Below are 23,103 nucleotides of genomic sequence, written 5' to 3' on the forward strand. Positions count from 1 at the left end.
GGAGGCTCTACATTCAGCACATAGACGCTTTGTATGAGTCGGGAAGTCTGATGTTATAATCCAGGCACCTCTTGGATTTTACTGTGGCCTTTTTCCCTGTATCCTTCTTTTTCTCAGAAGGAGGTGGTAATTGCCCAGATAGATTCTATGAAAAATATGGAGGGCCTGGTAAGAGTAAGCTCCAGTAACCATATAAAGGAGGTAATGGTACACTTACATGACTGTGGAGCAACCCAGGGAGGGTATCAGGGTTAGACATCTCTGCCATTTTGCTGTCAGGGGTGCCCAAGCTGTAAGCCTGTCTTTGTGCTCCCCAGCCCCCCTTCTTATACCTTACCTGGTCGTCCTGTCATTCTTTTCCCTGCTCTCTGGTGTCTGGTCTAACCGCGGTTTGAATTTCCCGCGCGACCGCCACTGGAAGTCGTCATCCCGAACTTCCGGTTTCGACGCCGGGCGGTCCTGGAGCCAGGAGAAGCCGGACCTGCCCAGAGCAGGACGCCGAGAGCCCCAGTGATGGGGAAGCGGCACCCGGAGGCTCCAGCACACCAGAGGGCTGAGGGACTCCCGACAGGGAGTGTCGGCCCAGGATCCGCTTGGCGGCAGGAAGGAGAGAAACGTGGCCCCCCCGATACCCCCGGGGTCCCCTGAGGTATATCCATCTTCGGACCAGTGCTCCTGCACAAGCGCTCCTCCAGTACTCCCTGTCCTGTGTAGGGACACGAAAAACACTGAGGAGGTTGGGGGTGGGAGGGCTTTTAACCTCTTGTGCTTCCTGTCTCTACACAGGATATGGGATTACTCCTCCTATGGTGCTGTCATGGGGACGTACTGGAAATACAATTATCTCAGTCCTTAAAGAAGTTGTCCACTACTTTTTAACTGATGCCCTATACTACATGCAACAAACCTCACTGCCTTACCTATGGAGATCTGGACCAGTGGGTCATACACCGATATACAGCACAGATCCCCCCCATGCCCTCACACCTCACTGCCTCCACCTATGGAGATCTGGACCAGTGGGTCATACACCGATATACAGCACAGATATCCCCCATGCCCTCACACCTCACTGCCTCCACCTATGGAGAGCTGGACCAGTGGGTCATACACCGATATACAGCACAGATCCCCCCCATGCCCTCACACCTCACTGCCTCCACCTATGGAGATCTGGACCAGTGGGTCATACACCGATATACAGCACAGACCCCCTACATGCTTCACACCTCACTGCCTCCAACTATGGAGATCTGGACCAGTGGGTCATACACCGATATACAGCACAGATCCCCCCATGCCCTCACACCTCACTGCCTCCACCTATGGAGATCTAGACCAGTGGGTCATACACCGATATACAGCACAGACCCCCCCCCATGCCCTCACACCTCACTGCCTCCACCTATGGAGATCTGGACCAGTGGGTCATACACCGATATACAGCACAGACCCCCCCATGCCCTCACACCTCACTGCTTCCACCTATGGAGATCTAGACCAGTGGGTCATACACCGATATACAGCACAGACCCCCCCCATGCCCTCACACCTCACTGCCTCCACCTATGGAGATCTGGACCAGTGGGTCATACACCGATGTACAGCACAGATCCCCCCCATGCCCTCACACCTCACTGCCTCCACCTATGGAGATCTAGACCAGTGGGTCATACACCGATATACAGCACAGACCGCCCCCCTTGCCCTCACACCTCACTGCCTCCACCTATGGAGATCTGAACCAGTGGGTCATACACCGATATACAGCACAGACCCCCCCCCATGCCCTCACACCTCACTGCCTCCACCTATGGAGATCTAGACCAGTGGGTCATACACCGATATACAGCACAGACCCCCCCATGCCCTCACACCTCACTGTCTCCACCTATGGAGATCTGGACCAGTGGGTCATACACCGATATACAGCACAGATCCCCTACATGCTTCACACCTCACTGCCTCCAACTATGGAGATCTGGACCAGTAGGTCATACACCGATATACAGCACAGATCCCCCCATGCCCTCACACCTCACTGCCTCCACCTATGGAGATCTAGACCAGTGGGTCATACACCGATATACAGCACAGACCCCCCCCCATGCCCTCACACCTCACTGCCTCCACCTATGGAGATCTGGACCAGTGGGTCATACACCGATATACAGCACAGACCCCCCCATGCCCTCACACCTCACTGCTTCCACCTATGGAGATCTAGACCAGTGGGTCATACACCGATATACAGCACAGACCCCCCCCATGCCCTCACACCTCACTGCCTCCACCTATGGAGATCTGGACCAGTGGGTCATACACCGATGTACAGCACAGATCCCCCCCATGCCCTCACACCTCACTGCCTCCACCTATGGAGATCTAGACCAGTGGGTCATACACCGATATACAGCACAGACCGCCCCCCTTGCCCTCACACCTCACTGCCTCCACCTATGGAGATCTGAACCAGTGGGTCATACACCGATATACAGCACAGACCCCCCCCATGCCCTCACACCTCACTGCCTCCACCTATGGAGATCTAGACCAGTGGGTCATACACCGATATACAGCACAGACCCCCCCCATGCCCTCACACCTCACTGTCTCCACCTATGGAGATCTGGACCAGTGGGTCATACACCGATATACAGCACAGATCCCCTACATGCTTCACACCTCACTGCCTTCACCTATGGAGATGTAGACCAGTGGGTCATACACCGATATACAGCACAGACCCCCCCCATGCCCTCACACCTCACTGCCTCCACCTATGGAGATCTAGACCAGTGGGTCATACACCGATATACAGCACAGACCCCCCCCATGCCCTCACACCTCACTGCCTCCACCTATGGAGATCTAGACCAGTGGGTCATACACCGATATACAGCACAGATCCCCCCCATGCCCTCACACCTCACTGCCTTCACCTATGGAGATGTAGACCAGTGGGTCATACACCGATATACAGCACAGACCCCCCCATGCCCTCACACCTCACTGCCTCCACCTATGGAGATCTAGACCAGTGGGTCATACACCGATATACAGCACAGACCCCCCCATGCCCTCACACCTCACTGCCTCCACCTATGGAGATCTAGACCAGTGGGTCATACACCGATATACAGCACAGACCCCCCCCATGCCCTCACACCTCACTGCCTCCACCTATGGAGATCTGGACCAGTGGGTCATACACCGATATACAGCACAGACCCCCCCATGCCCTCACACCTCACTGCTTCCACCTATGGAGATCTAGACCAGTGGGTCATACACCGATATACAGCACAGACCCCCCCATGCCCTCACACCTCACTGCCTCCACCTATGGAGATCTGGACCAGTGGGTCATACACCGATGTACAGCACAGATCCCCCCCATGCCCTCACACCTCACTGCCTCCACCTATGGAGATCTAGACCAGTGGGTCATACACCGATATACAGCACAGACCGCCCCCCTTGCCCTCACACCTCACTGCCTCCACCTATGGAGATCTGAACCAGTGGGTCATACACCGATATACAGCACAGACCCCCCCCATGCCCTCACACCTCACTGCCTCCACCTATGGAGATCTAGACCAGTGGGTCATACACCGATATACAGCACAGACCCCCCCCATGCCCTCACACCTCACTGTCTCCACCTATGGAGATCTGGACCAGTGGGTCATACACCGATATACAGCACAGATCCCCTACATGCTTCACACCTCACTGCCTTCACCTATGGAGATGTAGACCAGTGGGTCATACACCGATATACAGCACAGACCCCCCCCATGCCCTCACACCTCACTGCCTCCACCTATGGAGATCTAGACCAGTGGGTCATACACCGATATACAGCACAGACCCCCCCCATGCCCTCACACCTCACTGCCTCCACCTATGGAGATCTAGACCAGTGGGTCATACACCGATATACAGCACAGATCCCCCCCATGCCCTCACACCTCACTGCCTTCACCTATGGAGATGTAGACCAGTGGGTCATACACCGATATACAGCACAGACCCCCCCATGCCCTCACACCTCACTGCCTCCACCTATGGAGATCTAGACCAGTGGGTCATACACCGATATACAGCACAGACCCCCCCATGCCCTCACACCTCACTGCCTCCACCTATGGAGATCTAGACCAGTGGGTCATACACCGATATACAGCACAGACCCCCCCCATGCCCTCACACCTCACTGCCTCCACCTATGGAGATCTAGACCAGTGGGTCATACACCGATATACAGCACAGACCCCCCTCATGCCCTCACACCTCACTGCCTCCACCTATGGAGATCTAGACCAGTGGGTCATACACCGATATACAGCACAGACCCCCCCCATGCCCTCACACCTCACTGCCTCCACCTATGGAGATCTGGACCAGTGGGTCATACACCGATATACAGTACAGACCCCCCTCATGCCCTCACACCTCACTGCCTCCACCTATGGAGATCTAGACCAGTGGGTCATACACCGATATACAGTACAGACCCCCCTCATGCCCTCACACCTCACTGCCTCCACCTATGGAGATCTGGACCAGTGGGTCATACACCGATATACAACACAGATCCCCCCCATGCCCTCATACCTCACTGCCTCCACCTATGGAGATGTAGACCAGTGGGTCATACACCGATATACAGCACAGATCCCCTACATGCTTCACACCTCACTGCCTTCACCTATGGAGATGTAGACCAGTGGGTCATGCACCGATATACAGCACAGACCCCCTACATGCTTCACACCTCACTGCCTCCACCTATGGAGATGTAGACCAGTGGGTCATACACCAATATACAGCACAGATCCCCGCCATGCCCTCACACCTCACTGCCTCCACCTATGGAGATCTAGACCAGTGGGTCATACACCGATATACAGCACAGACCTCCTACATGCCCTCACACCTCACTGCCTCCACCTATGGAGATCTAGACCAGTGGGTCATACACCGATATACAGCACAGACCTCCTACATGCCCTCACACCTCACTGCCTCCACCTATGGAGATCTGGAGATATGGAGATCTTCATAGGCGGAGGCAGTGAGGTATGAGGCATGTATTGGTGTCTGTGTTGTACATTGGTGTATGACCCACTGGTAAAGATGTCGATAGGTGGAGACAGTGAGGTGTGGGATATGTAAGGGTACACACAGATCACCTCCATACCCCCCACACCTCACTGCCTCCACCTATGGAGATCAGGACCAGTGGGCCATACACTGATGTACAGCACAAACCAAACAGAAGGAGCTCCATATTGAGCATCATTAGAGTCTCTTCTCCCTGGGTTCCATGTTTGTCCACACCTGTCTTATCAGAAATGAGGAATATTTTTCTTACAATGGTCAGTGCTTTACTCTTATGTCTACTATTTCAGGGTATCTCCACCCGGAGGGGACTTCTCCGACCCGGTCACATCGGCCACTCTGGGCATCGTACAGGTGAGGATCAGGCATCGCTCTGTCACTCATTGTAGCTGTATATTGCAGGTGAGGCCCTTAGTCAATGACTGCAGGTTTGCGTATGGTGTTCACAAGCATCTGATGTAAAAGTCGACAGTCACCCTCATGTCACAGGACTGTCGGGATAGATAGGACCACCAAGATCTGACAGTAGCTAGAAATAGTCCAAAAAAAGTCAAGAAATTGGAGAAGGGAGGTAGGAGTCATAAAGTGACCTGAGGTCATAGCAAGGAGTCTCTAGTGGCCTAGAGAAGACAACATTAAGGCCTCTGATGGGAACCACCAGCTAAACTCCATTCTATACACAGTGTGTTTCTCAATACTTCTACAAGGTCCCATACCCTGTATTACAGTCATCACTTCACACCCAAATCCTGTGAAACTAATCCTGCAAGCCAAAACCCCACTAACTGTATATGTGTAATCCAAGACGATAGAAATCCAATTGATACAAGCTCTGACCCGAATCATCTTCTTCAGAAGCCCCTAATCAACTCAAAGCACTCTAGAAATATTTCCTATTATTCAGGGTAATACAATATCACCAGACAAACCAAATGGCACCATCAAAATGATAACCAACCGGGATGAGGAGACTGTCACCCTATGTGTCCCAAGACCTGACCCATTTATGCTTCTTTCAGAGGCACAACTTGTGGCGCTTAGGTCTCTTGGGCTATTCACTGGTCACTGCGGTAAATAGGATTTATAGTAAACTTCTTAGGAAGAGGACATGACAGGCACAGCAGAATAGATGTAATGGAAATGTCATCTGATTTTGTATCCCCTCGTAGGTTTTCTGGGGTTTAGACAAAAAGCTTGCACAGCGGAAGCATTTTCCCTCCGTCAACTGGCTTATCAGCTACAGCAAATACATGAGGGCGCTGGACGAATACTACGAGCGAAACTTTCCTGAACTTGTACCTCTCAGAACAAAGGCCAAGGAAATTCTTCAAGAAGAAGAGGACCTGGCAGAAATTGTTCAGCTGGTGGGAAAGGTAAGCAGACGACTGGTTTGTGGTGGGTTAGTGATGAATGAAGCCCAGTTGAGGTCTACACATCATTGATTGGAAAGGTCAGCAGACCACTGGCTCATGGTACAATAATGATCGATGGAGCCCAAGTGAGGTCTACACACCAATGGTGGGAAAAGTGAGCAGACCACTGGCTCATGGTACAATAATGATCGATGGAGCCCAGATGAGGTCTACACATGACTGATGAGAAAGGTCAGCAGACCACTGGCTCATGGTACAATAATGATCGATGGAGCCCAAGTGAGGTCTACACACCAATGGTGGGAAAGGTCAGCAGACCACTGGCTCATGGTACAATAATGATCGATGGAGCCCAGGTGAGGTCTACACACCAATGGTGGGAAAAGTGAGCAGACCACTGGTTTGTGGTGGGTTAGTGATGGATGGAACCCAGCTGAAGTCTATATACTGTACCACTGGTGGGAAAGATGAGCAGACCTCTTTTTTTGTGGTAGGTTAGTGATGGATGAAGCCCAGATGAGGTTTATACACCACTGGTGGGAAAGGTGAGCACATCACAGATTTGTGGTGGGTTAGTTATAGATGGAGCCCAAGTTCAACAATCATGTGATTGCTGTATGACCTTTTTCTCATATTGAGGGCCGTATAGACATTATCCTAAGGCCTAAATTGTGTTGCAAGTTCAGACTGGCCTGACAATGGACATGAATATGGAAAACTCTTGATACTAACAGTATGGGTCTTGCAGGTTGTTGCTCATGGCTGATACTTCTACATATGGAACTCTTTCTGCGCTTTGATCGTTTTGCATTCATCTGAGTCCAGATTTTTCTGTTGTTGAATCTCAGTGGTTTTAGGATGAGGCTCAATTTCTTGATTTCAAGGTGCCCCATCTTAGGTTGCACCTATGATCTGGATTAAAACATGACCATGACACATGATAAGATTTAGAAGCCACCACTACCACCCGTGACAGAGACCCAGCGCCTCACCAAAACCCTCCCCCATCAATTTGAAGCCTGTACAATGTGATAAGTCACTGATGTCCTCTATCCTCATTTCTACCCATAGGGTTCCCTGGCAGAGGCGGATAAAATCACATTGGAAGTTGCCAAACTGATAAAGGATGACTTTCTCCAGCAGAACGGATACTCTGCCTATGACAGGTAATGTGTCCTTAGCTTCTGATTCACCGCCTGCTGCTAGTCATTTTGTGTCTGATTATGGTACCAAGGTTACATAGTTATAGGTTGAAAAAAAGACTCCGGTCCATTATGTCCAACCTTACTCCACCAGTTCTACATTCTGTATCACTAGGTTATTTATAACCCAGAATGTCATCTGTTGATCAATGAGATATAGTATCTGCTATTACTACCTCTTGTGGTCAGCATTCCGCAGTCCCATGTAATATAGGAGACATCTCCATCCCGTGTAATATACTAGGCCTCCATCCCGTGTAATATAGGAGACGTCTCCATCCCGTGTAGTATAGGAGAGGCCTCCATCCTGTGTAATATAGGAGACGCCTCCATCCCGTGTAATATAGGAGAGGCCTCCATCCTGTGTAATATAGGAGACGTCTCCATCCCGTGTAATATAGGAGAGGCCTCCATCCTGTGTAATATAGGAGGCCTCCATCCCGTGTAATGTAGGAGAGACCTCCATCCTGTGTAATATAGGAGACGTCTCCATCCCGTGTAATATAGGAGAGGCCTCCATCCTGTGTAATATAGGAGAGGCCTCCATCCTGTGTAATATAGGAGAGGCCTCCATCCTGTGTAATATAGGAGGCCTCCATCCCGTGTAATATAGAAGAGGTCTGCATCCTGTGTAATATAGGAGACGTCTCCATCCCGTGTAATATAGGAGAGGCCTCCATCCTGTGTAATGTAGGAGAGACCTCCATCCTGTGTAATATAGGAGACGTCTCCATCCCGTGTAATATAGGAGAGGCCTCCATCCTGTGTAATGTAGGAGAGACCTCCATCCTGTGTAATATAGGAGAGGCCTCCATCCCATGTAATATAGGAGGCGTCTCCATCCCGTGTAATATAGGAGAGGCCTACATCCCGTGTAATATAGGAGGCCTCCATCCCGTGTAATATAGGAGGCCTCCATCCCGTGTAATATAGGAGAGGTCTCCATCCCGTGTAATATAGGAGAGGCCTCCATCCCATGTAATATAGGAGGCGTCTCCATCCCGTGTAATATAGGAGAGGCCTCCATCCTGTGTAATATAGGAGAGGCCTCTGTCCTGTGTAATATAGGAGAGGCCTCCATCCCATGTAATATAGGAGAGGCCTCCATCCCGTGTAATATAGGAGAGGCGTCCATCCCGTGTAATATAGGAGAGGCCTCCATCCCGTGTAATATAGGAGAGGCCTCCATCCTGTGTAATATAGGAGAGGCCTCCATCCTGTGTAATATAGGAGAGGCCCCCATCCTGTGTAATATAGGAGAGGCCTCCATCCTGTGTAATGTAGGAGAGACCTCCATCCTGTGTAATATAGGAGACGTCTCCATCCCGTGTAATATAGGAGAGGCCTCCATCCTGTGTAATGTAGGAGAGACCTCCATCCTGTGTAATATAGGAGAGGCCTCCATCCCATGTAATATAGGAGGCGTCTCCATCCCGTGTAATATAGGAGAGGCCTCCATCCCGTGTAATATAGGAGGCCTCCATCCCGTGTAATATAGGAGGCCTCCATCCCGTGTAATATAGGAGAGGCCTCCATCCCGTGTAATATAGGAGAGGTCTCCATCCCGTGTAATATAGGAGAGGCCTCCATCCCATGTAATATAGGAGGCGTCTCCATCCCGTGTAATATAGGAGAGGCCTCCATCCTGTGTAATATAGGAGAGGCCTCTGTCCTGTGTAATATAGGAGAGGCCTCCATCCCATGTAATATAGGAGAGGCCTCCATCCCGTGTAATATAGGAGAGGCGTCCATCCCGTGTAATATAGGAGAGGCCTCCATCCCGTGTAATATAGGAGAGGCCTCCATCCTGTGTAATATAGGAGAGGCCGCATCCTGTGTAATATAGGAGAGGCCTCCATCCCGTGTAATATAGGAGAGGCCTCCATCCCGTGTAATATAGGAGAGGCCTCCATCCTGTGTAATATAGGAGAGGCCTCTGTCCTGTGTAATATAGGAGAGGCCTCCATCCCATGTAATATAGGAGAGGCCTCCATCCTGTGTAATATAGGAGAGGCCTCCATCCCGTGTAATATAGGAGAGGCCTCCATCCCATGTAATATAGGAGAGGCCTCCATCCCGTGTAATATAGGAGAGGCCTCCATCCTGTGTAATATAGGAGAGTCCTCCATCCCATGTAATATAGGAATGGCCTCCATCCCGTGTAATATAGGAGAGGCCTCCATCCCGTGTAATATAGGAGAGGCCTCCATCCCGTGTAATATAGGAGAGGCCTCCATCCCGTGTAATATAGGAGACGTCTCCATCCCGTGTAATATAGGAGAGGCCTCCATCCCGTGTAATATAGGAGAGGCCTCCATCCTGTGTAATATAGGAGAGGCCCCATCCTGTGTAATATAGGAGAGGCCTCCATCCCGTGTAATATAGGAGAGGCCTCCATCCTGTGTAATATAGGAGAGGCCGCATCCTGTGTAATATAGGAGAGGCCTCCATCCTGTGTAATATAGGAGAGGCCTCCATCCTGTGTAATATAGGAGAGGCCTCCATCCTGTGTAATATAGGAGAGGCCTCTGTCCTGTGTAATATAGGACAGGCCTCCATCCCATGTAATATAGGAGAGGCCTCCATCCTGTGTAATATAGGAGAAGCCTCCATCCCGTGTAATATAGGAGAGGCCTCCATCCCATGTAATATAGGAGAGGCCTCCATCCCGTGTAATATAGGAGAGGCCTCCATCCTATGTAATATAGGAGAGGCCTCCATCCCGTGTAATATAGGAGAGGCCTCCATCCCATGTAATATAGGAGAGGCCTCCATCCCGTGTAATATAGGAGAGGCCTCCATCCTATGTAATATAGGAGAGGCCTCCATCCTATGTAATATAGGAGAGGCCTCCATCCCGTGTAATATAGGAGAGGCCTCCATCCCATGTAATATAGGAATGGCCTCCATCCCGTGTAATATAGGCGAGGCCTCCATCCCGTGTAATATAGGAGAGGCCTCCATCCTGTGTAATATAGGAGAGGCCTCCATCCCGTGTAATATAGGAGACGTCTCCATCCCGTGTAATATAGGAGAGGCCTCCATCCCGTGTAATATAGGAGGCCTCCATCCTGTGTAATATTAGAGGGGCCGCTGTGAAGATCTGAGGTTGTGGGTTGTAATAATCACCTAGGCAGGTTAATGATGCTATTATTTGTTATTCCTTACGTCCATGGTTTTACAACAACTCCGGGTAGATAGCCAAAATACCCAGCCCCCAGTCCACAAGATCCCCTCCCTGGGGCAGGTAGCTCCACTGTCCCTATACCAGACGATACTCACTGTCTCCCAACTTTTGGTTGGCCCACAGATTTCATATCTCCTGCCATTATAATCTGTAGTCACAGTCCACGCTCCTCCAGGCGACAGATAACACAACCAAAGCCATGTATCCAGCAGTAACAGTCCTTAAGAAAGTTCCTAAAATCCAGAAGACAGATCCCTCAACCGTAGCAGGGAGAACCAGCCCAGCCAGCAACCGATCTCCAAAACACCACAGGCCATCCATCCATGAACCCCAGGAACTCTAGAAGCCCAGATCCTCTCCCTTTGATGTCATTCTCCCAACTCCCTCACTAAACATGTGACTTATTTTCTTCCCTCCCTGGGATCAGCCCCCTGAATGGGCAGAAGTGGGGGAGGGTGTGAACACAAAGCTTACTGTCCATTGGTGGAGGCATGTGAGACCCCCCTGTGGTGACGGCTCTTCTGGGTCTACTATCCCCATCCACACAATGGGACTAATGAGATTAATGGAAGGATTGCTTTCTTTGATTACCAATCTTGGGCCTGGCTTTATGTATGCTTAAGATCCAGCCTGCACGTCTTCCTTGGCTTACTGTCACTGAATGGAAACATTGATTTCTGAGGCTGAACTGACAAGCCAGCAAATTTCTAATAGAACACAACAATAGGATTGACGTAACCTGTGTTCCGTGCTGCAAAAAGTCTGCATCCCTTAGAGCTCTATGTCCATTGGTTCAATAGTCTTTAGAATAAGGCCAGCTCCTCACAGCCGCATTCTCGTGTAATATAGGAAAGGCCTCCATCCCACATAATGTAGGAGAGGCCTCCATTAACTGTAATATAGGAGAGGCCTCCATTAACTGTAATATAGGAAAGGCCTCCATCCCACATAATGTAGGAGAGGCCTCCATTAACTGTAATATAGGAGAGACCTCCATCCCATGTAATAGAGGATTAGCCTCCATCCCGTGTAATGCAGGATTGGCCTCCATCCCGTGTAATGCAGGATTGGCCTCCATTCCGTGTAATGCAGGATTGGCCTCCATCCCGTGTAATGCAGGATTGGCCTCCATCCCGTGTAATGCAGGATTGGCCTCCATCCCGTGTAATGCAGGATTGGCCTCCATCCCGTGTAATGCAGGATTGGCCTCCATCCCGTGTAAGGTAGGTGAGGCCTCCATTCCCTGTAATATAGGTGAGGCCTCCATCCCCTGTAATGTAGGAGAGGCCTCCATCCCCTGTAATGTAGGAGAGGCCTCCATCCCCTGTAATGTAGGAGAGGCCTCCATCCCCTGTAATGTAGGAGAGGCCTCCATCCCCTGTAATGTAGGAGAGGCCTCCATCCCCTGTAATATAGGAGAGGCCTCCGTCCCGTGTAATATAGAAGAGGCCACCGTCCCGTGTAATAAAGGAAAGGCCTCCATCCTGTGTAATATAGGAGAGACCACCGTCCCGTGTAATATAGGAGAGGCCTCCATCCTGTGTAATATAGGAGAGGCCTCCATCCTGTGTAATATAGGAGAGGCCTCCATTCTGTGTAATATAGAAGAGGCCTCCATCCACTATAATATAAGAAAGATCTCTATCCCGTGTAATATAGAAGAGGCCTCCATCCACTATAATATAAGAAAGACCTCTATCCCGTGTAATATAGGAGAGGTATAATTTACATCTTATATAGGAGAGGCCTCCATCACAAGAAATATAGGAGAGGCCTCCATCCCGTGTGTCAGAAAAATATTACTAAGATATTAAGAAGTCTCTCTCCCAGACCCCTCTTCCCTCCTTCCCCATAGTATTTGTCAGGAGAGAAGAGCTGACAATCTACCATCTGCTCCTATGCAAATTAACACACACAGCAGTAGTCACTTGTAAGCAAACGCTAGCCCAGGTGCTACCAAACCAAATTAACAAAGGCTTGTGATAAATTTACATCTAGCTGAGAAGGTTGTATTCCCAGGACGTCAAAGGTAATTTAACAGAGATCTGTAGCCGAGCCGACGAGAAATATGTAATAACTACATTTCTATCCATCCAATAATAACGGGGTCCATATTTTTAGTGACAGGGTCAGCTAAGGAACAATATGCTTATTTTTTTGTCGCCGTAAGCCCCTCCTGGGAGCTGTGGCGCAGAAGTGACAAAATAACAGACCGCAGCTATAATGTGTGTGGTCTCTGGAGAAAGGTAAATTCATAACGGAAAATATGGTATCATTTTTGGGCTGCTGCGGTCAACCACCAAGAAATTATCCCAGAAGTGGAGATTCTAATAAAATTATGAAGGCTAGAGACCAGCCCACGTGATGTCTGCACAGGGGGGGGTGGGGCAGGTCTCTTCCTTCAGCATAAAAAAACCCACTGAGGATAGATCAGTATTCATTGCTGGGAGTATATATTTATTAACGTCATAGGAGAGCTCCCCTCCAGCTATATTGAATCATCTCTGCAAACTATATAGTAAGTTTCTTCGTTAATCTTGTTTATTTTGTGTAACTGTATATTCTGTATTGTAATGTCTCCATTTGTAAAATCTTGTATATTTTTCCTAAACACTGTCTCCCTTTTGGATTAAATATAAAATGTAATAGTTGTTATGATAGGCTACAAGCACTAAGGAAAGACAGGAGATCTGTCCCTACAATAGAACTAAGCTAGATCCCTACGATGTAACGGGGAACCTGATCCTGCGATCAGACCCGCTAAAGTCCTCAGCTAGTCTGAACGAAGACCTATAGATGTGAGGGAGGGATCCCTACAAGAACTAGGGACTGGGAGAAAGATGGACACCTCCTAGCAGAAATTGTAGCAGTAAAAAGACAAACACACAACATAGAACATAAAGGTCAAAAAGACCTAGCTAAACTGACTGAGAAAGGTTACAAAGCACCTGGCTAGCTTAAGAGTAGAAATTACAATGAAGTCCAGCATGGCCAGAAGGGCGGAGCAGGATTAAAAAGGCAAAAAGGTAATGTGACCAGCAAAATAGAAAAAACCTAACAGGAGGGTTCTAACAATAGTTCTGCTTCTTTTGTCCTGTAAATCGTTCCCTCCCCCGAAGCCATATACGCTGCCAGAAAGCAGGCATCCGGCCAGGCCTGTATTATAGTTCAACTCAGCCGGTGGTGGCAGCAAATAATAATAATTGGGCTACCGTGAAGCTGGCAGTAACCGTACGGGGCGTATACACATATTCCATGTGTTGGAATCGGAGGTGTGACACCATACGCTTTCTGCTTGCTTGCCGATAGCTACACAGTGAGTAATCGGGATCGTGTGCTCGCGAATCCCTGCTCAATCCTGTGAATTCTTGACAAAGTGTTGGCAGCGGTGGGATAGTGTGTGATCTCCCCGATGTCGTCCCTGACACTGTGTAATAGAGGAGAGAGCTCCATCCTGTATAATGTAGGAGAGGCCTCCATCCTATGTAATATAGGAGAGGCCTCATTCTCGTGTACTGTAGGAGAGGCCTCCATCCAGTGTAATGTAGGAGAGACCTCCATCCCGTGTAATGTAGGAGAGGCCTCTCTCCTACATTACACCGGATGGAGGCCCCTCCTACATGAGACGGGATGGAGGCCTCTCCTATATTACACGGGATGACCATGGTAATAGTGCCTCCACACAGCAATATTACACCCTCTATGCTCCCACCATGGTAATAATGCCTCCACAATGTAATATTTCAGCCACTATGCCCCCACATAGTAATAGTGCCTCCAAATGATAATATTACACCCTCTATGCCTCCACACGGTAATATTACACCCTCTCTGCCCCCCACCATGGTAATAGTGCCTCCACACGGTAATATTACACCCTCTCTGCCCCCACCATGGTAATAGTGCCTCCACACAGTAATATTACACCCTCTATGCCCCCACCATGGTAATAGTGCCTCAACACAGTAATATTACACCCTCTCTGCCCCCACATGGTAATATTACATCCTCTATGCCCCCACCATGGTAATAGTGCCTCCACACGGTAATATTACACCCTCTCTGCCCCCACATGGTAATATTACATCCTCTATGCCCCCACCATGGTAATAGTGCCTCCACACGGTAATATTACACCCTCTCTGCCCCCCACCATGGTAATAGTGCCTCCACACGGTAATATTACACCCTCTATGCCCCAACATGGTAATATTACACTCTCTATGCCCCCACCATGGTAATAGTGCCCCCACATGGTAATATTACACTCTCTATGCCCCCACCATGGTAATAGTGCCTCCACATGGTAATATTACACTCTCTATGCCCCCACCATGGTAATAGTGCCTCCACACGGTACTATTACACCCTCTATGCCCCCGCCATGTTAATAGTTCCTCCAAACAATATTAAGGAATTATTCCCAAAAAAATAAATGTATTCTCTGCCACCAGAAAGGGGGGGAAATGCTGATCACAGGGCTATCTGATTGCTGGGGCTCCCAGTGATTCTGAATACAGCAGAGGGCGCATGCTCAGCCCCTAATCTATTAATTGTCTTTGTGTCATGCTAGGTATGGGAAGGAAGCAGCATATGACAAGGGGAAAAGTGGGGAAGCCCAGCAACTAGGGTAACGGAAGTGGAGACCCTAGGTAGATCTTACAAGACCCTGGCTCCCCTATCGTCCCTAAATAGATTTCTCACCTATCGCCGATCAGGATACCCAATCCCTGACTGACCCTGGAGCTAGGCCCTAGGTAGGGAGGGGAAGGGGTGAGCACTAGTCAGCACCACTGCAACTAAAGACAAACAAGGTAAACAGAAAAGGGGATACACTTAGCTTTGAGAAAACACCAGAGCCATCAGGATAACGATCACAAAGGAACTCCTATAAGAAACTAGCCAACTGCTAGAACTTCAGGCCTGAACAGAGGAAAATGCTTCTATCACCAGCAATTCTCTGGAGAGACTGGGTGTTATTTAAAGGTCCAGCAAGGGTGTGTTAATTAGCAGCAAAAAGTGAAGCTCATCGCTGGGTCATAGAGAGGGAAGGATGGTGAAAGGATCAAGAAGGTGTCTTCAAAGCCAAGCGCAATGACCTTCTACTGCCGGATCCAGAATGACTGTCTGTCACACCCGACACACCCGTGACAATTTGGGACTGCTGGAATTAGCTGAGTACAGTGCTCGGCAGTCCTACGGATGATGAATCGAGTGGAGGCTAAGAATGCCTGCATCACCTGCTTTAGGGAAAAGGCTATGGTGTTACAATCCCAGGAATGCTGGGGGTCAGGGGTCGGACCCCCAATAAGCTATCCTTTAATGATGCTTGGAATGTCCATTCTCCGCAGATTTTGCCCCTTCTACAAGACGGTAGGAATGTTACAGAACATGATCGCCTTCTATGACATGGCCAGACATGCTGTAGAAGCCACAGCCCAGGCGGAAAATAAGATCACATGGGCCCTTATTCGAGAGAACCTAGGGGATATTTTGTACAAGCTGAGCTCCATGAAGTTCAAGGTAAGTGCTGAACAAATGGTTGGAAGCTAAGCAAGGCTTCAGTGGCCAAGAACGACCTAACAAGGTCCATGATCTACTAGTCATTGACTATTGCACTCCCTACTAGGAGACCTCAAAAGAGATAAAAATCACTATAAAATTTAAGGTTATGGCTGAAGTAAGACAAAAGTGCAGACCATTCACTACCGAATGTCTCAATCTTCCACAGAGTTCAGCGGTAGTGCTTCTCCTTGTGGAGAGTGACATGCCTGACAGGCTAGGGTAAAGAGACTTATAGGCCATACAGTGCTCTTCTGGGAAATTAAATATGCAAATTGCATCTTCATGGAGGAAGAGGACTTGGACTCTTACCTCTTAGACCCCAGTCAGCAACCTCTCATACAGCCAAATCAGACCACCTGCTTTGCACTGAGGAGGGGCAACACCCCGAAACACGTGTCAGGAAATTGAGATTCTGGTTTGACATTTATTCTACGTCATGTGGAAAGGCTTCTAAAAGGGTTGACATCGACTTTTAGGATTGCTACTTCCAGTAGGTGGCACTAGAGGTCTATTTCCTCCTTAAAGCGCAGCTGTCAGCAGGATTGTGCTCAGTAACCACATACACTGTCAGGTGGGTGACATTACACTGATTAATATGATACCTGGGTGATGAAATCCGTCCTGTGGTTCTTGTGTAATCTTTACTTTCAGTTTGGAGATAATGATATGCTTGTGCTCCGGAGCAGACTGTGGGGGGCGCTCTATCTGGTGCTCTGCTTGCTTATTCCGCTACATGCTCTTATGACAGCTCACTGTGCCTTCACTGACCTGCTTCCTATTGTACCTAGCCCCGCACCACTAGATGCATTATGTAACATAGGAGGCCGGTCAGTGAAGGCACAGTGAGCTGTCATAAGAGCATATAGCTGAATAAGCAAGCAGAGCACCAGATAGAGCGCCCCTCACAGGCTGCTCCGGAGCACAAGCATATCATTATCTCCAAACTGAAAGTAAAGATTACACAAGAAGCACAGGACGGATTTCATCACCCAGGTATCATATTAATCAGTGTAATGTCACCCACCTGACAGTGTATGTAGATTACAGAGCACAATCCCGCTAACAGCTGCACTTTAAGACACAATCCACAGAAGGTAGGGACACTTAATTGTGGACACTTCTCTGCAAATATTTTTAGAGCATTTGGACCAGTTGGGGTGTAGATGGAACAGATGACATCGCAATGTGTGGAGGGCATAGCGGCACCACTAGGAGGTGGTCCGGGGGGGTGGACTTTTATCTAGCACTTAATCAGCATCTTCATTGTAAATCTTCTTAGGATCCAATGAAAGATGGAGAGACCAAGATCAAAGCAGACTATGCCCAGCTGTACGAGGAGATGCAGACAGCGTTCCGCAGCCTGGAGGACTGAGCTCGTCACAGCTGAAGACCAACAACTGATTCCTAGTGACATTAAAACCAATCTATTCCATACATACAGGAACCACACAGCCGTAGAGACCACCGGAGGATGCTCTGACCCTAAAGAAGCAGCTGAGGAGACCTCAGCATGGCATTAATGGTCCCAATCCAGGACACCCCCATCAATATGGTAATATCTGAGGAACACCATGTCTCCCTATAGCATAAAAAAAGACTGAATCTTGGAAATTACTAGCAAAATAAAAATGGTGGACATCCTTTGAATTCCCTATGTGCACATATATATATCACATATGTATACACTGGGATATTAGCAGCGTCCCTGTAGGCAAAATGGGATAAAACACAGTTGGAGGATGTGAGATGTGAACCGCCCATATATTATAATGACTACATGTTCTGTGAAAAGCACGGATAGAATATGCACATGAAACATGAAGACAATAATAGATTTCCTAAAGGAGAAAAAAAAGTGGCGCTATCTAAGCGTGGTAGGATTTGATCAATTAGAAGGGTGAGTATCTACAGGAAACTGCTCCCCTGATGCGGTTGTGGAAACAGAGCCACAACTCCCGCTTGTAGTATGGATGAATTTACAAAAGACTGCGGCCGACCTGGTGAGGTGGGATTGAAGCCTGAGACAGGAGTATCCAACAACGAGGATGCCAAAAGGTAGAACCAGGTGATGGCGCTGTCTTTGCCACCGAGTGAGATCAAGGTGCAGGAACTTCAGGTTGCTTGTAAGAAAAATTTGTTTTATTCACACTAATATAAAACTAATAAAAACTATAGACACAACGCGTTTCGGCTGTTTGCAGCCTTCTTCAGGTGTTTGGAAAAAATTAATTTGACCCTTCTTTTATAGCCCTTTGCCAGAGTGAGAGAGGGAGGGGTTATAAAAGAGGAAGAGGAGGAGGAAGAGGAGGAGGAAGAGGAGGAGTGCTTCATTCTGCATTGTTTTTCATATTTCATATATGAAAAAAACTGAGAACAATGCAGGATGAAGCACTCCTCCTCTTCCTCCTCCTCTTCCTCCTCCTCTTCCTCCTCTTCTTTCTCTTTTGTAACCCCTCCCTCTCTCACTCTGGCAAAGGGCTATAAAGAAGGGACAATTTCATTTTTTCCAAACACCTGAAGAAGGCTGCAAACAGCCGAAACGCGTTATGTATATAGCTTCTGGCGGGCCCCCACAGAGAGAAGGTAGCGGCAAGCTTAGGAAACTAGCAGTCCATCAAGGTACAAGGCCAGGACACCCAAGGGTCCCAACCTGGCCTCTCCGAGAGTTTCCATGGAGCCAGGCGATCGGTGGGTCGCTCCTGGCAACTCCGAATGCTTTCATGGGTTCTAGGCGACCAGTGGGTCCCTCCTAGCAACCCCAAATAACATATCTGTGAGGCCAGATGACTTCTTCGTTCACTCCTGGTCTCCCCAAAATGTATCCATGTCTCTCTGATGGTTAATGGAGCAGATCCGAATCTTTCCAGTCTACCCTTAAATTAGAATCACATAGAATTCAAATCTATGTCTCTTTGGGTAATGCCATGCAATCCATCTGCTGACCTGAAGGATGTCTCTCATTCTCCTTGTAAAGTCTTTCTGATGTTACTTGATTCTCTGTCCCAAGTTTCTCTGCTGCAGAATCACATGTCCTTTTTAAGTACACATCCACAGGTCAAGGGTCATTAGTCACATGTCAGAGGTAAAGGTGTAGGGTTCAGCTCTCATTGTTTTAGCTAATCTATTTACATAGTTGGTATCACAGGGGCTATTGTAAATAAACCTCTAGCTGACTTTTAGTATAATTTGTCATTAGCATAGTAAGCATAATTGTTTCCAAAAGGAATAGAATTCAACATTCAGGGTTAAACAAATACTGGTCTGTTCTTATTGACCAGACACAAATACACAAAGATAATAGAGTATTTCTCTTGGATGAACAAATCTAAATGTCTGGCTTATTAAGATTATAGGCTGTATCGTCACATTGCTCCCCCAATCTTAATTATCCAGACATTACAGGATCCCAATTATCCTTCTCCACTTATTGGAGACAGACCATTAGCATGTTTTTAAGCACAGACACGAATGTAAGAGGTCTCATCTTCATAAGAAAAAAACTTTGCATCATCCAGTTTCCTCAGAGCATATTCCATGTCTTTCTTGCGAATAAACTCCACAGATAATTGAAGAAAACACTGGTATCCATTGCATCCACACATGTCGTCCTCTACAGCCTGTGGTTCCTGCATTAAATCCGATGAGTGTCGGTGGCTTGGTATTCAATCCGTTGAAGCTGGCTTAGTTCCTGTAGTTGACATATCTTGTTGCGGCTGTATATCCTCTCCGGTCTTCCTCCCAAGGCCGAGCTGGTGGGGTTGGACATGGTAGCATCCGAAACCCGTTGTGTATGCCTCACCTATGGACTGCTGGGTCTGTCTACATGCTTCACTGGTTGTGGAGTCCTTTGGACGGTGTGTGCAAACACCAGTCCCTTGCAGCTCCCCCAGCTCTACTGGGCTGAGCAGTATCCCACCATTGCCACCAATATGTGAAGACCTGGGGTTTTCCATGGGCATAACGCTACTCAGACAATGCGGGGTGATTGTAAAACAGTGTGGCAATACTTTATTGAACCACAAAGCGGACAATAAACACATAGAACAGTCCCAGCAAATACCCAACATGATACAACATTATACAGTCTCACCCTTCCTTCTCCACCCACCTGGGATAGAACAGCTGCGACTTTGGAGACTTCCAGGGCTGACTACCTCAACCAGTGGCCCCCCCGCTTGTGGCGGGCCCCCACAGAGAGGAGGTAGCGGCAAGCTTAAGAAGCTAGCAGTCCATCAAGGTACAAGACCAGGAGACCCGAGGGTCCCAACCTGGCCTCTCCGAGATGTATCCATGTCTCTCTGATGGTCAATGGACAAGATCCAAATCTTTGCAGTCAGGTCCGATACCCTTAGACTAGAATCATATAGAATCCAAATCTGTGTCTCTTTAGATGGAGCCGCCATGCTATACATCTACTTTCCTGAAGGATGTCTCTCATTCTCCTTGTAAAGTCTTTCTGACTCTCTGTTTTAAGTCTCTCTGCTACAGAAGCACATGTCCTTTCTGCTTCTCTGGGCTCAGCTACAGAACTGCTTTCACCCTCCCCCCCCAAAGCTAAGTGTGCATTAGTGGAGGTATCTTTCTCAGGTCGACCGCATCACCTGGGTCTACATTTGAGACTCCCTGTGGTGAAGGCTCAGCCGGATCTTCTTTCAACACTTACACAACGGGCCTAGATGATTTTTGAACAATGGTTAGAGGCTCCTGAGATACTAATGAGATTAGTGGAATGCTGGACATTTTACAAGTTAATTTAGTGAATATAAACTGAGGAGCAAGCAGAACATTAATAAAACACAGCCAACAATCTCTAATAAAACATAATAATGTGTTTCTCTTGGATTAACAAATCTAAATGTCTGGCTAATTAAGATTTTACCCTGTATCGTTACACAGTAACATTACCAGAAAGCTCACCACCAGCAATGGCACCTTTAGTGTAACATTACCAGAGAGCTCACAGCCGACACTGGCACTGAATGACATTGGCACCTCTGCGGTAACATTACCACAAAGCTCACCGTCGACACTGGCACTTTTGCAGTAACATTACCAGATAGCTCACCACCGACACAGGCACCTCCAGGGTAGCGTTACCAGGAAGCTCACCGCTGATACTGGCACTTCTGGAGTAACATTATGAGAAAGATCACCGCCAATACTTGCAGCCATGGGTAACATCACCTGGAAGCTCACCACGGACACCGGTATCTCTGGGGTAACATAACAAGGGAGCTCACCACCAACAATGGGACCTCTGGGGTAACATTACCAGGGAACTCACAGCCGACACTGGCACTAAACGACAATGGCACCTCTGGGATAATATTACAAGGAAGCTCACTGCCGACACTGGCACTTCTGTGGTAACATTACTAGAAACCTCACCACCGACACTGTCACTTCTGGGGTTACAATACCAGGAAGCTCGCTGCCAGCACTGCTATCTCTGGTATAACATAACCAGAAAGCTCACTGCCATCAATGGCACCTCTGGGGTAACATTACAAGGGACCTCACAGCCGACACTGCCACTACTGGGGTAACATTAACAGAAAGTTCACCACCAGCAATGGCACCTCTTGGGTAACATTACCAGGAAATTCACCGCCAACACTGATACTTCTGCGGTAACATTACCAAAAAGCTCAGTGCCAACAAAGGCACCTCTAGGGTAGCATTACCATAAAGCTCACTACCGACACTGGCACATCTGGAGTAACATTACTAGAAATCTTACCGCCAACACTGGCACCTCTAGGGTAACATTACCTGAAGCTCATCGCTGACACTGGTACCTCTAAGGTAACATTACCAGGAAGCTGCCTGCCGACACTGGTATCTCTGTTGTAAAATTACCGGGAAACTCATCCCAAACACTGGCACCTTTGAGGTAACATTATCAGGAAGCTCACCTCAAACAACACTGGCACCTCTGAGGGTAACATTACAAGGGAGCTCACCGCTGACACTGGCATATCTGGAATAACACGCAAGGAAGCTTATCGCTAACAATGGCACCTCTGAGGTAACATTACCAGGAAGCTTACCATCAACACTGACACCTCTGGGGTAACATTGTAATGGAGCTCACCACCAACACTGGCATATGTAGAATAACACATAGGGAAGCTTACAGCCGACAATGGCACCTGTGGGTTAACATTAACAGGAAGCTCATTGCCTACAATGGCACCTCTGGGTTAACATTAACAGGAAGTTCTCTGCCGACACTGGCTCCTCTGGGGTAACATTACCAGGAAGCTCACTGCCTACAATGGCACCTCTGGGTTAACATTAACAGGAAGTTCACTGCCGACACTGGCACCCCTGGGGTAACATTACCAGGGAGCTCATCGCTGACACTGGCTCCTCTGGGGTAACATTAACAGGGAGCTCACCACCGACACTAAGGTAACATTACCAAGAAGCTCACCGCAGACACTGGCACATCTGGGGTAACACCCAGGGGAGATCACCGACAACAGTACTTCTCTGTTCTCCAGTGGTTTAAGTAAATTTGAAGTTTACTATTGTCCTGGCTTTCTCGTACTGCTCCACATTACTTGATAATTTACTTCTCACACTTTCTGCCAGAAATGTACATGCTACTTTTGGTACCTGCAGTAGATCAGGTCCTAACACT

General features: G+C 48.4%; 1 protein-coding gene across 3 annotated transcripts in view; it reads left to right on the forward strand.

Moving 5' to 3' along the window:
- The window catches only part of LOC141152619 (V-type proton ATPase catalytic subunit A-like), a 69,011-nt gene extending 50,907 nt beyond the window's left edge, over positions 1–18,104 (forward strand). For all 3 annotated transcript variants that reach the window (XM_073637171.1, XM_073637170.1, XM_073637172.1), the window contains exons 11-15: positions 5,421–5,484; positions 6,300–6,503; positions 7,575–7,669; positions 16,244–16,415; positions 17,737–18,104. In XM_073637171.1, the coding sequence (XP_073493272.1) occupies positions 5,421–5,484; positions 6,300–6,503; positions 7,575–7,669; positions 16,244–16,415; positions 17,737–17,829 (628 nt within the window). In that variant the 3' untranslated portion in view covers positions 17,830–18,104. The remainder of the gene's footprint in view (positions 1–5,420; positions 5,485–6,299; positions 6,504–7,574; positions 7,670–16,243; positions 16,416–17,736) is intronic.
- The last annotated feature ends 4,999 nt before the right edge of the window (positions 18,105–23,103 follow it).

Source organism: Phyllobates terribilis, unplaced genomic scaffold, assembly GCF_046119375.1.
Source record: "Phyllobates terribilis strain yellow unplaced genomic scaffold, ASM4611937v1 Scaffold_6__1_contigs__length_29720123, whole genome shotgun sequence".
In the NCBI taxonomy this organism is placed as follows: domain Eukaryota; kingdom Metazoa; phylum Chordata; class Amphibia; order Anura; family Dendrobatidae; genus Phyllobates; species Phyllobates terribilis.